Source organism: Anticarsia gemmatalis, chromosome 19 (assembly GCF_050436995.1).
Source record: "Anticarsia gemmatalis isolate Benzon Research Colony breed Stoneville strain chromosome 19, ilAntGemm2 primary, whole genome shotgun sequence".
In the NCBI taxonomy this organism is placed as follows: domain Eukaryota; kingdom Metazoa; phylum Arthropoda; class Insecta; order Lepidoptera; family Erebidae; genus Anticarsia; species Anticarsia gemmatalis.
This window is the reverse complement of record NC_134763.1, coordinates 8674457-8688444: the sequence shown is the minus strand read 5'-3', so window position 1 is coordinate 8688444 and position 13988 is coordinate 8674457. Positions and strand designations below refer to the sequence as shown.

Sequence of the window (13988 nt, the reverse complement as noted above, 5' to 3'; positions counted from 1 at the left end):
ATTATGTTATAGAATTAATATATATATTTTTATTAATCTCATCTCTATACATTTTGACCCAGAAATCTCCAAATCTTTCTTAGTATTTCAGGAACATGCAGTCTATTTAGATTTATTCATTTCTTTGGCTAGCTCAACAGTTGAATCCTATTTATTTATTTGTTTTATTTTTTTTACCCATTACTGTCCCGCTGCAGGGCAAGGGTCTCCTCCGTAACGAGGGGAGGGGTTAGGTCTTGAGTCCACCACGCTGGCCGAGTACAGGTTAGGGGACGTTGCATGCCCTCAATAAATGTATTAAACAAATTTTAGGCTTGCAAGGTTTCCTCACGATGTTTTCCTTCACCGTAAGAGCAAGTGATAAGTATTTCTGGCATCGTTGCGGCAAAGTCTGAAGCTTTTGTAATATATTTACCTGCGAAATAGGCTGTTGGTGTGTGAATGTATTGTCTATTGATTCCAAAGTAACCAATCATTGATGAGTTAAGTTCGTGATGTCGTTCTGAGAAATCGGTTATTAATGAGACTGTATTAGTCTTATTTCTACACTGAATATGATTACTGTGATAATTTTATATCAGTATTTAATAATTGAAATTTGATGTTTGTTATTTGATTTATGTTTACATTTTTTTTATTATATCATTTTTTTCAAATCCTAGTTTTAACAAAAGATCATTGTGCGATAATGTGATTACTGTTATAATGTTATATAGGTAGTACTTCTATTTCAAAAGACCAAAATTAAATAATATAAATCTGCGATGATTGTAACTCGAATCAGTTTTTATTTCTATAAATAAAAACTGACTCAATACTTTATAAGGCTTTTTACCCATAGATGAAACTAATGTGTATCGATAGGATTATAAACCCTAAGTTATATACTGAAGTCCGTCAACTTTTTGAGATATTTAATGTAATACCTACACTTAAAAATGTATAAAAATACCATATTTTTACCAAAACTTTTTTGTATGAGACTCACAAAAACTCAAAAATGGCACAGGTCACTCTTTTTTTTAAACTGATTTTGATCAGCGTCTCTTAAAATAACCCAACAGTAATCGACTAACAAACGTTTATATCCAAAAACCTTTGAACTTCTCTTTACAATTTTTTTTTATAAAGTAGTGAATAACATCTGTTTTTTATTGACTGTACTTATCCATTAAAAATAGGAAGGGGATCAGACCGGAATTAAAAAATAATATTAATTGGTAGTGGATCGGTTTGGGGGATCAGACCGGAATAACTCTATAAAACTTTGGCTCTACCTTTTTTTTTTTTTTCGTCAGGAAAACCCGTTGGTTCTACCTACACAATCTACATAATAAAGCGTACAAAATATATCACCGTGAAACATTTCTTGAAGTAAACAATCGAGATGTTTTTAGAGAAAGTTGTACCTTTTCCTAACGAGCTCCTATTACGTCCTACGCAATAACCTTCGTTCAGTTCATTCCTACGGTAACTGGATAATCGGATAATTAAATCCTAATACACGTAAATAATACGCCTACAACACAAACAATTAACTATTCATCTTTGCCTTTTATTACTGCAATGAAATCAAAGAAAACATTAAACCCCGTTTTCTGAGTACATTTAGCGGTAGTTTATCTATTCTATAGCGTTTTTTTTGTATGAGTTTATAAGCTATTGAATAAATAAACTACGGTTAAATGTACCTCAGAAACCAGGGGTTAGTAAAGTTTTCAATTAAAAAGATTTTACCAAACATGAAGAACAAATTTATTGTCTTTACACTTCAATAAAATCAAGTTGCCGAGTTCTACATTGTAACGTTTACACGAAATCATCCCTCTCTCTCTTCCCCCAATTTCTGTTGTAAGCAACGCCCCCTTGATTCCCAAGGGACCATGTAAAATTCGTGTAACCAGTACCAGGATAGCAGCCGATACAAGGATATAACCGGGTTTAAACTCCTGCGATAAACATAATTGGTCAGCTTTAAGCCGTGGCCTTTGCAGTAAACTACTTAGTTTTATTTTTAACTGTAAGATTAACTACGCGATGTTTTTACTCTTAATGCACTATCGAGATAAAGGGACAGCCTTTGATCGTAAAAGAGCACACTTTAAGCCCATTGCGTGACTCTTTCTTTATCTGTTAAGTCTTGGTTTATGCGCAAGCATTTAATTGTAATTGACATTCGATGATTCGACTGCGCGATTTGTTTTTCCAATTAAAATGGTCAATGTTTTAGTCTGTGCTTAATTCTTTACTAGTGATACAAAAGGCGTGTTTTTATGAACATAATAATACGTTTTTAGATAAGTTAGAAATGAAAATAAATTATAATACGGCATTTTAATTTTAACAGTTTTCTGCTTTTTTTCACGAAATCATTTGATTTCGGCCGATTGCTGGTTGTAAAACGAATTAAACTGAAATATTTTTACAAATTACAACTCCATTTCAAAACTTTTCGTTACTGTGAAGTAATACGTTAAGCTCAGCGTAACTAAATTGGGCGTAAGACGAGGCTGTCATTAGTTTTGTTAGGTTGGCAAAATAAACAGTACGCGCGCAGCGGTAATGGCGGTACGGCGTGTTTCCGAACGTGTGAAATATGGCTTTAGCGGGAAAATTTACGATTCGACAAGCGAGGCGATAGCGAAAGTATAGTGTGGAAACCCTCTGCAAGAGTAGCTAACTAATAATTTTCATCATCTAGTAATTTACTGCAATTTATAAGTAGCGATTCGACAGATTTATTATTGAGTACTTCAGTCTCGTAGCTGGAGGTCATTAGTTTATCGGTAAATGATGAGCCAAGTCCCGTGTTTTGCTAAGGTTTAAAGTGCCTACCTCCTGCGTGGTCTAAGAAGTGAAGCAAACGATAGAAATATTTACGAAGGTCAACATTGCTTCAGCAAAACGGGAGAGAGTCAAAGCAAATCTTTCGATACGAATACAATAAATATATTCCCTTTACCAAGATAGTGTTAATTTATGCCTCCACAAAAAAAAACAAATGTTTGTAGAGCCTTATCAATAATACAACTCCAAATAATAAAAAAAAAACTCTACCAACTGAAAATAGATAAAACAAATTAGTTTTTTTTGTTGCCAAAACTATCGAATCGTCTACGAAAGTACCAGGCGCGCAGTGGACGATAGAAGTAAATTCGGCTATCACATCTATGACATTACATCGATAGAGGAGGCAGGAAGGCGTGTATGTGTCGTTAAACGTAACGCGGCATGTCAAACGCATGCGCCCGCGCCGCGCTCTGCGGGTGATTTAGCGCGCATTGTTGGTAAACTGCGGTAGGGCTGACACGTTATGTTCATTAATTCACAGCTGTCTATCATCATTAACTCATAATATTAGCCATCTATTGTCCACTTCATCAAGTAATTACTGTAAACGATAGACAATTACTGCAATTTTTTTGTGTTTTTTTTTACCACAAATATTGATGTACACTGCTCTTTTCTTGTTTACTTATTACCTGTGCTTTACTTAGGTGCATATAATTTAAAATGATAAATTTTGAAGAGTCCTGTAATAAGTTTTCGATTATAGTAATTATTTCCTAGTATCAATCGGCAGCCCTGCAACAAGTGCATATGTCCACCCCCTAATGTGACAACATGTGGCCCCCGGCTGCGGCCGCGCATAGACACCGCTCCCATCATCTAGGATGGGACACTCTGACACATTGGGAACCTTTGTATTGACATAATTACTACAAATTACTGCATGTGGAAAGTGTTAAATGTGCAGGGGACATTTTATTTATAATTCATTTCATTCATTAACTATTTTAGATGTTATTGACTAGAAACAACATGTGATGAATTGTGATGATGAATGATATTAATGGTTCATTGATCTTTTGCAAGTTTACAATTAATTTAGGAAAGTACTTTTTTGGATTCTAAAGTATGTTATTTACACTTAATTATGTTCATATAACGCCAAGTGATGTAATATTATGCCTGAACCGTAAAATTTAACTAATTAATCCGTATTGTATATATAATACATTTTTTTTCTATTACTATTAATCATCTGCTAGGTAAAAATAAAAATAGAAAATTAAACTGCTCTGAAAAACATGCCTTCAGTAAGTCGGCTCAAAATGAAAACGTCAATAAATTTCTTCCATCCAAAGATTCGGTACCAGGGTAGCAGAAAACGTAGAATATGAACTTACGTATATCTCAGTGACAGTTATTTGCTCATTGTCCACAATAGCCATTTGGTGAGTGCACATTTTGCACGCGGAAGCGTACTTTAGCCGTATAAAAGCCAGTCTCCGGCCGTTAACGCGGCACATAGCTCAGGATAAGTTTATGCCGACACACTCGTTAACTAGCATACAAAACCCTTCTGCTAATTCTGAACTACCTACATCATTGTCCAGTTTACCACTGAAATTATAACAGTTTCTATTATGTTTGCCGTTTTGTATGACAAAATTTTATCTCTCAAAAAAGTAGTATACGATATTAATATAGGAGATTACGGCATTGTCAATGCTTACTAACTACATAACGCAAGTTCTTTAAAAACGGCATATTCCAACTAATGGTTATAGCTTCAAATTAATATATGTATACTTGATTAACATTATGTTTTTCATTATTATAATATCGCATGGAAACAAAAAAAAATTACGACTCCTGACAACTTTAAGAATCAATATTCGACCCAATTTATGTCTTAATCTTTTGAACCTACCGCCGACCAATATTCTACATACTTTCAATTCCTCTATATATCTTTACATTCATCAACTATCTAAAATATTTTTTCCAAAAGTATGCATTAATGAGCCAAGGACGCAACGCCCTTGATAATAACCTAAAGAGCTCTTCACCAGTAGAAGCAACAAACATTCCCTTCAGTTAATAATATAAACTAACGAGCGAACTATAAACATACTCATCACCCACGCGTTGCCGCACACCCTTTAGGGCTATGAATACTGTATAAACTATTAAAAGTACAATACTGGTTATATCTATCATATTTAGACGATAAATCATGATTTTATTAGGTTTTGTTTAGTAGTCAAGAGTAAAAAAAACTCATTTTAATCTAATAATTATGTGTGAAACATAATAATTTGGTTACTCCCAGATTTCTAGATTCAACCATTATCTTATACTATATTTCACAGATGATGATTCGATCAAAAGGGAGTTCGACCCTTTATCGAAATTCACACTATGAAAAAGATTGCATAACACCAGGTCCATATAGTAATCCAAAAGTCCCGTTATGTATTTAGAATTCATATGAAATATTTTACAAATTGACACATACTTGGGATTACTATAGATTCATTGACAAATCAATTTAAATAATCATATAATCTAGCTTATGTGTAATAATATTATAGATTAAATTCATTTTTATTACGAATAAATTAGAATATTTCGGACAGCCCTAAGCTAACGGCATTCCGATTCCCTCAATAGCTGTTTCCCTAGTAATCGACTCAATCCAGTAACGATTGGCGATCGGCCTTGACCGATTTGGATCAGAACAGGTTGCCGTACGATACTCTCTGATAAAGATCTAGACATCTCTGAATTAGGCAGAGCTGTATAAGTTATCTTTAAGACTTTATACAGTTCCGTAGAATTTGTAACATAAGCGCAATGAAAAATAGGAAAAGCCTAGATCGTTCCAAATTCTGAGTGATATTTTTAACCAAAAATATGGTGTTTTAGCCGAGTGTAGTGCAAATACGAGTAACTACCAAATCCAACTATCAAACAAATGTAGCCAATTTTCTATTTCGAGTAGCGTTGCGGCTATATTAATATTTGTAACGCATAACTTATGGCAAATATACATAAAACATTTCAATGATTACTCTCTGTGTGTAAGATGAGCCTAATTGCCGAAGTGCTAACTTTCTCGTGAAAAATTAGATCGAATGCAAATACGCATTATCTCCCAATGTTAAATAAGCACTATCCCTAACGATGAACTTTAAATATATCGTATACATATTTTTTTCAAAATTAGTTTTTGAGATCCACTTTCACTAACTTTTTTGGCCTTGAAATCGTCATAAAGAGTAAAATTATAGACATATTACATAACTACGTGATAATATTAAAATCCCTTATGATAGTATATCGTAAATCCGCTCGCACAGTTATAATATCAAATTTTTCGTTTATCATTATGAAACAGCTATCCGGGCGGATAATAATATAATATTATTAGTTATTATTCAATGTATATTTTTACAAATAACCATTAAATCACTCGCATTATTTTAAGTCAAAAAACTGCCATTTTACTGATTATTAAAAGCACAAGTAAGAGTTACTTCTCATTTATGCGTTTTTCTCTACAATAGGAAAGATTTAGATCCAGAATAACGTTATTTTTGTCCTGAATACTAACAACTAATGTCTATTTTTCACATTATACTCCTACATTTGAATAAAATGCAAATAAAATTAAATATCACTAAGTTCATAATATTATTTGTCATTAAATCGAAGATAGGTACCTAGTTTTAGTTTACAAACTACAAAAAGATAGAGCAATCTTACAAAATATTGATTCTTCTGCCAGACCTTCATCATAAATAAGCATTCAATTTATCTTATTAGCATCGTATATTATTCTAAAGTTAGGCTGAAATAATACCAAGAACGATGTTTAATATTACCGGGAACCACGCAACATCTTTGATCGAGTTACGAGGAAGGATACACAAGTTAACACAGAGTTCATTGTAATTTAGGCTAACTGTAGCCATTTTTAGATGTATATTTAATTAAATCAATTAATTAGCGTTATTGTATCGGTACAAATACAATTTACACTGATGTAAGTGTAGATCGACAAAATATCGCTTTAACAATCGCACCAAATTGTTGCAGTAAATTCTAAGACGATTTAAATGTGAACTGTTCTTAATTTTTTGCGTAAATAGTAAAGAAAGATATTAAAATAATATTTGATATAATAATACATTTATTAAATTTATAAAGTAAAATAAAATATTTTAATAATTGTCTCTATGTCTAAATAATCAGATGTTAGATTTTTATTCAAAAAGTCAAGCAAGACCCACACGCGTTAAAAAAAAATATTTACATAAATTACCATATTTATAAACCCCATTTACGATAATAAATCAATTTCATCAAATTTAAATAGAATTATTTATAGATTTTGCTATATTTTGTCTAAAAACCTAAGATCTAAATCTGGCTAGCTTTTGAATCGCGCGCGCTAACGTTAAAGTCTAGATTTTAGCAAGTCTCTCAGTCTAAGCGTGTCTCGTTTGTACCTAGAATTACCAGGACGGCAGACAGACGAGGAGCCGTGTAAGTACTAGGTTTACTTTCAATTCCTACTCACACATACATAGCAGATAAACTGGAGTTTAGGCAATATGTGTGTAGTCTTCTGTTGCTAACACACACTTCTTACACAATGAGAATTAATTTATAATTAGTAAGGTATTGTGTAATTTCTATACAATTGAAAGGAATATTAGTTAGGTTATAGAGTGCTAAGACATTTTATAAACAAACTATTTTTTTTAATATAATAAAGGACTTAGCGATACCACAAGTTGCACTTGTTGCCAGATGCAATAATACACTGGCATTTCCTTGTTTATTTTTTATTAATAAGTATTTATTTCTTTTCTTCTATCATTTACAATGACCTTTTCATTGCGTAACAATAAGTAAGTATACTGTTTCTATTTGCCTGTTTTATTTTAAAACATAAACAATGGATTGTGTAATCATAGAGTTATTAAACTCGCTGTCTATGACATGTCACAATTTATGGTGATTGCAATCTGTCCTTATACCTGATAGGTATTTAGGTATTTTGTTAGGTATATTTACATTTTACATAGTAAAACTGCATTTACTAATTTTATTTATATTATAAGACAGTACCTAACTAGAAAAAAATAATTCGGTGTCTATCCAACGAAAGTCAAAAGAGAGAAATTTTATAAGCACAAAATTTCCTATAATTCATAAGAGATTGCTGATTAAATGTTCACGTATAATTACTTTAGTAATCCTACATTTCCTAGGTAACTAATGTAGTTTCAAAACCTAGGTAGTAAAACGAATGTGAGCTAGTATTTGTGGCTGGCCCGTTTTATTCAAAACGTCTTTGCTTCACCGTTCACAACACGATATTAATGGTATATTGTTTTCTGTTATTACTACATATCACTTTGCTTATAATGTAATCTGACTACAGACACACATTAACAATGGTATAAATAATATATTTTTTGATGACTGATACTTTAGAGTAGCTGAACAATTTACCTCTTTAGTAAACTGTAGCCCTGGTGTTCCTTTATTCAAGCAGACAGGTCACGGCCAGTACCCAAACCACAATCAATGGCCGGTTACAACTAGACCTACAATATTTTGGTTACTAAGCAAGCCCTATTGACCCTTTAGAATTTAAACGTACTTTCTATGTCAATAACAAAAAAAATAATAGGTCGGGTGTGTCAAATAAGTTCTTAAGATCGTGCTTTTAAGCTAATACCCGTCTATTAATTCGACTACCGACCTACGACCGCTTTAGACCGTGGACTGTGTGTACTCGAAAGGTAAAATTAATCGTCCAGTAAAAATAATAAAGATTATCTTTAAAGTATTACAATATGTATGCATTTATTTCCAATGGCAACTTGCAGTGTATCTGACTGTATCTGTACAATTTGCTTTACATCGATACTGTTTTCTTACAACGTATTACTGAATGAATTACATGTAACCTCCTACATATTCATGATGCCCTGGTGATTCGGTCACGTGTTGCGACAAACTACGAGAGGTGTTTTGTCGTTTAGCGACCACACATCGACTTTTATTGCTTTCCATCACATTATCCGACCCTTTAAGTGCATTTAAATCGAATCAGATTTAAATTCACAGCACGATTCAACTACAACTTTAAATTTAGAGTATTATTTATAGTTAATTATTAAAATATAATATTATTATTCTAAATATATTTGCCAAAAATAACGATTCAGTTATAAAAAGTGGAATATTTCTTCTGACGGTTATACTGAGTAGTTATTTCAGGTTCTGAAAGAAATGAGGTATAACATATGACTATATCTATAATGGTGTGTATTTACAATATTAAACATTTGAAAAGCTTTGTCTATCTTTCTCTAAACGTTAATACAAGCTTACACAATATCCTAAACACAACATTTCTATGAGCTTCTCTGTTCCGCGGTTCCTTACTTAGTTTGTTCAACCGCCGAGTTAAAAGCTTAACATTGTCTTCATACACAAAGAGCTTTAGAAAATTACCGAAGAGAACATAACAACAAAAACAAATACACGCCCAAGCCGAAATTGAAAGCGAAATTTCAAAGAAATCGCGTGCGCACAATCCTAACGCTACTGTTTGCAAAAACTTTAAAATAAAACCCCATAAGTGTATGGGAAAGTAAGCTCTATTGCGATGGTATTGTTGTGTTATTAGATTGCGCGGTGAAGAAAGGCTTTTCTGCCGTTATCTAAATCTTCTAAGCGTTTAATTATACGGACCTGTTGCCACAAAACCGACAATGAATTAATGCATGAAGGGACAGAGAATTTCTCCTCTCGAGTCGTCGGGATCTCGTATAAAAGGAACAATAGTCTTTAGTTTTAATCTTGCGTCGCTTTTAAGTATATTTTTTGGCGTCCTGAGATCAGGTTTGTGTGGATTTACGAGCTACAAGGAGCGACGTAGGGCTGCCCCGAGATAAGCGCTCCCGCCAGTTTATCAGGTGTAAACCAAAATGGTTAATGTCTTCATAAAAACGAACATTTTATACGAAACGATATCGTGGTGGCACAATCTGTGTTAAAAGAATAAATAAGATATTTGAAACACTACCGCCGATTTTATAATCGTTGCTTTTCACTGTATTTGAAAAGTCGGTCGTATGCGTTTATATATACTTTTTTTTTAATTAGTTCAGTGCATCTGTATAACAGAAGAATACTATTTCACACCGAAGTTTACTTTTCTAAAACAAATTATCAAAATAGACCTGAAACTTCTAGAAGTCTAATCCTTCAGCAATTGCAATCGTGACACTATACGGAGACCTGAGAATCTAAGTAATGTCCGTTAATGCTGGGAGTAAAACAAACATTGCACTTGTATTAAAACGATTAAACATGACAATAAACAGGTATCAATCACTTAAAAATATTATTTTACTTCCATAACTACCAATAATAATTGCAGTTTAACAAAACACTACTCTTGGAGGATACTGAAGCTAAGACCATACAAAATTGTACATATTATAATGTGGTTTTTTGCCCGTGGTGACCCTGGAAGACCCTTGTCTCTGAGCTCGCCCCTGGCTGACAAGCTGGCGCACCACTTGCGTGCGATTCTGATCGATGCGCGTACGCACTTTTCGTAATTTGACGAAATTAAACCACGCGTTCTCATTATTCTTAGTTATTTTCGGCTTTAGGTCTTTAGGTAATCGCCTTGTTATCTAATTAAAGTGATAAATCTTTGAGAAAGTATTCGGAATGTGTGCGGTTTAGTTTCTAGTTCGAAATGCTTATTGAATGTGCTATGTTTATTTTATTGCGCCTTTATTTTAAGCCTAATAGTCTTATAATTTAAAAAGATAAGAGAACTTTGTTAATAATGTTAGATTCTTTCTAAATAGTCATTATTTCCTTTTAATAGACAATGCAATTTCATCGTTTATAAAATTTATTAAGTTCTATGAGGAATAAAACACTTACAATATTAATTAACTGTCGGCAGATAAATATACCAAGCGCCTGTTGTAAATATCAGCGCAATAAATAACTCATGTAAAATATTTGATCGTAAACAACAAACACACAAGTCGCCGGCCGGTGTTTAAAATAACAATTATAATTATAAAGTATATAGTTAATTAGATTTATTTTGCTATATATGTACCATTTAATTTAAGATATTTAGTATCTATGAACGTGAAAACTTTTTATCACGTTTTTAGTACTTAATGATTTATTTTTATAGTACAGTATTGCTATGACTTTATCTAAATAATGTAAATATTTTTATATATCTCCTAACTATATCTACTAATTACGGTTAATTAATTTGTAATTTAATTTTATAACTGCATTGTAAAATTATACTGAAAGCTGAATATTAATTACAACAAATTCTTAAACGTCTAAATCGATATAAAAAAATTTGAGGGTAAAAATAAATAAACCTGTATTGTCCAAAAGGGGTAGTATTGTGGTTTATAAAAAAATACTTTATAATATATTCTAAATAAAAAATGACTACCTACCTTAAGTTAAAACCCGTCATGATCAGAGCAGCATCCCCGAACACACACTGAACACACCACTGTATAAGTCAATGGAACACAATAAAAAAAAATAAAAAAAAGTTTTTTTTTTATTTGAAGATTCTCCGGGCGGTGGAGCGCGCACAGTGTGCCAGCGCACCAGTGAAGTGAATCACTGAGCGGCGTATACGCAGCCTCTTTCGTGACTCGTGTAGCCGGAACCCGCAACCCCCACCACTCATCGTCATTCATGAAAACCGCGCTGAATGGAGCTTCAACAGCTTTTCAAACCTTTCAAGAATAATTGATATTTTTTTTTTAACGTCATGTCGAGGACAATATGGCTGGTTGAGGTTGCAAAAAGGTTTTGAATTATTTGTCATGGGTTGAACTTAATATTTAAATAGAGTCTGATTGCATTTTAAATAGGTCGTCTTATGGTGTTTATGTTAGGTACTAAATAAATAAAAGTGCCCATTGACATTTTTATTTGATTCATCATAGTTCTACCATCAATGTAGAGACCTAAAAAGAGTTAACTTAATTCTCTTATGACCAAATTAAGTAAGTAATTATGTATTAGACCTGCCAAATCCATTTAAAATATTGGACTTCGCAGTTCATCCACGATATTTTTATTTAGGATATAGGTGTATTAGCTTTTGTATTTGAGTTGAGTATTTCTGTGCTTAAAGTTAAAAGCTCAATGATATATTTTATTGTGCAATTCGTATTTTTGCCAATATTTTAAAGCTCATTACAAATAGTTAAGATTTTTGTAGGTTTCCAGATAGTCGAAATATTAAAAGATAGAGCTACAAATTATAAATTAAATGTAATTCAGGGTTTTAGCGATACTTTAAATGAATTACAAACTTATTAACTACTAATAAGATTCTTATAAGATCGTCAAGTAGGCATTGCCAAAATGTAGATAATATCCTTCACTCACAAATATAGGTAAAGTATACCTCCTATCCCCAGGTAAGGTAGGTTTTTTTATTTATCCCACATAGGAAATGATGGAGTCGGAAAAACAAACATAACCGAGTTGAATACTTGTTTATTGTTTACATTTAACTGTATTGAATAATATCTTTACCTTACGTTGTCGATCACGGTGGTATATAAAACATAAGGCCTGCTATTAGTCATACTATTGTATAGTACATAATGCTTGTACCTAACTAAATACCTAAGGGAAACTTTCCCTTTATAAACCGCGTTTGAAGAACTGTCATTCTTTGTAGCCTTTTTTAAAGGGATGCTAATTCTTAACCTATTTTTGGTCATTGTTGATAATTTATGACCTTTACTCCTATGTAAACTAGAAAACCCAAGTAGAGTTATATTAATAGGTTAAAGTACTTTTGTAATACTCGTTCAACTAGGACTAAGCACTATTGATGTGACTAAAACATATTTTGTTATCAAATAGGTTATGAAAACTTTCAAAATGCAATTGTTCTAGCTAAGTATGTCTTTGTACCGCCGTTCTCTCTTCTCACTCCTTGTCTACTTTTAGCCAGCTTTATTTGCTGGAATCTATCTCTGGTCTAGAGACTGGTCCAAGTAGGCTGTGACTCTAAGCAATCAACGTAAGACACAGCACAAACTTTTTTTTTCAAAAAGACATCCCCGCTTTTTGAAGTGTAGTTGTTACAAACATACAAATAACAGACACAAAGTATTGCAAGTACAACCAGACCCGTAACAACTATCTGTAGATCGTACAAATCAATCCGTGTGGGAATCGAACCCGACCTCCTGACGTATCGATAGCAGCGTGACCACCTTAACCAATGCGCCACGGAGGCAGTCAAAGACTCAAAAGCATCATCAGACTTCAATTTCCAGGTCATTAACAAACTCCTCGTGGTCCATCGAGACTATCTTGGTCGTCCTTGAGTGATAAGATTGATAAGAAGCGTGGGCTTCACCTATCATAGTAACCGCAAATTTTGGCAACATTTCGCAACACCTACTGGTATCTAGGGTAGTAGGAAGCAAATGATCTGTTTGCGCAAGCACCGAGCGAGCATCCGTTGCGTGGGCCTTATCACGCATCCGTCCACGACCAACGAAGAGACTCCACTGCTATTGATTTTTTTAATTAATTCTACATTCACAATTAAAAACCATTAAATATAGTAATAGAATTAGGTAAATGGATGGAGGACTATCATCTCAGTAGCGCGATTCTTTAAAATTGTAACCATCGAATATCGAGAGTTTGACATTTAAAGTGTACTGCCAAAATAGTTTCTACGACGTCCGCTAGAAGCGCTGATCAGATTTTCAGACACAATCGATAGATAGTACCTAGTAGAGAGTCGGGCTACGGTTGACAATTATTTGAAAGCCAGTATACTATACATTGTTTTTCCCCTTAGATTATAGTGATTACCACGCCATGTCAAAGCAGCAATGTATGTGGCGATTAATTTGACGTACACTAGTTGTCAACTGAGATACGTGATACGCATAGGCAAATTTTGGAATAAGTGCTACAAGTGAAGTCCTTTTCAAAAGTATTGCATGTAGACGCGATAGATATAGCTAAACGCATCATATCACAAAATTTGGGAAACATTTTAGCTACCTTTGTGTTAAGTTCCTGCTTTTCCATGTTTCAGTACAACCAACTAAAATTTCAAATAGTCT

At 33.1% G+C, this 13988-nt stretch overlaps 1 protein-coding gene across 5 annotated transcripts in view; it reads right to left on the bottom strand.

Annotated features, from left to right (window-relative positions):
* The window catches only part of Ppn (proteoglycan-like sulfated glycoprotein papilin), a 113592-nt gene extending 102089 nt beyond the window's left edge, over positions 1-11503 (bottom strand). For 4 of the 5 annotated variants that reach the window (XM_076127028.1, XM_076127030.1, XM_076127029.1 and 1 more), the window contains exon 1: positions 11325-11502. In XM_076127028.1, coding sequence (XP_075983143.1) covers positions 11325-11344 — 20 coding nt within the window. In that variant the 5' untranslated portion in view covers positions 11345-11502. Of the gene's footprint in view, positions 1-11324 lie in introns of all 5 variants that reach the window. The other variant, XM_076127031.1, reaches the window with a different exon arrangement.
* Between the last annotated feature and the right edge of the window lie 2485 nt (positions 11504-13988).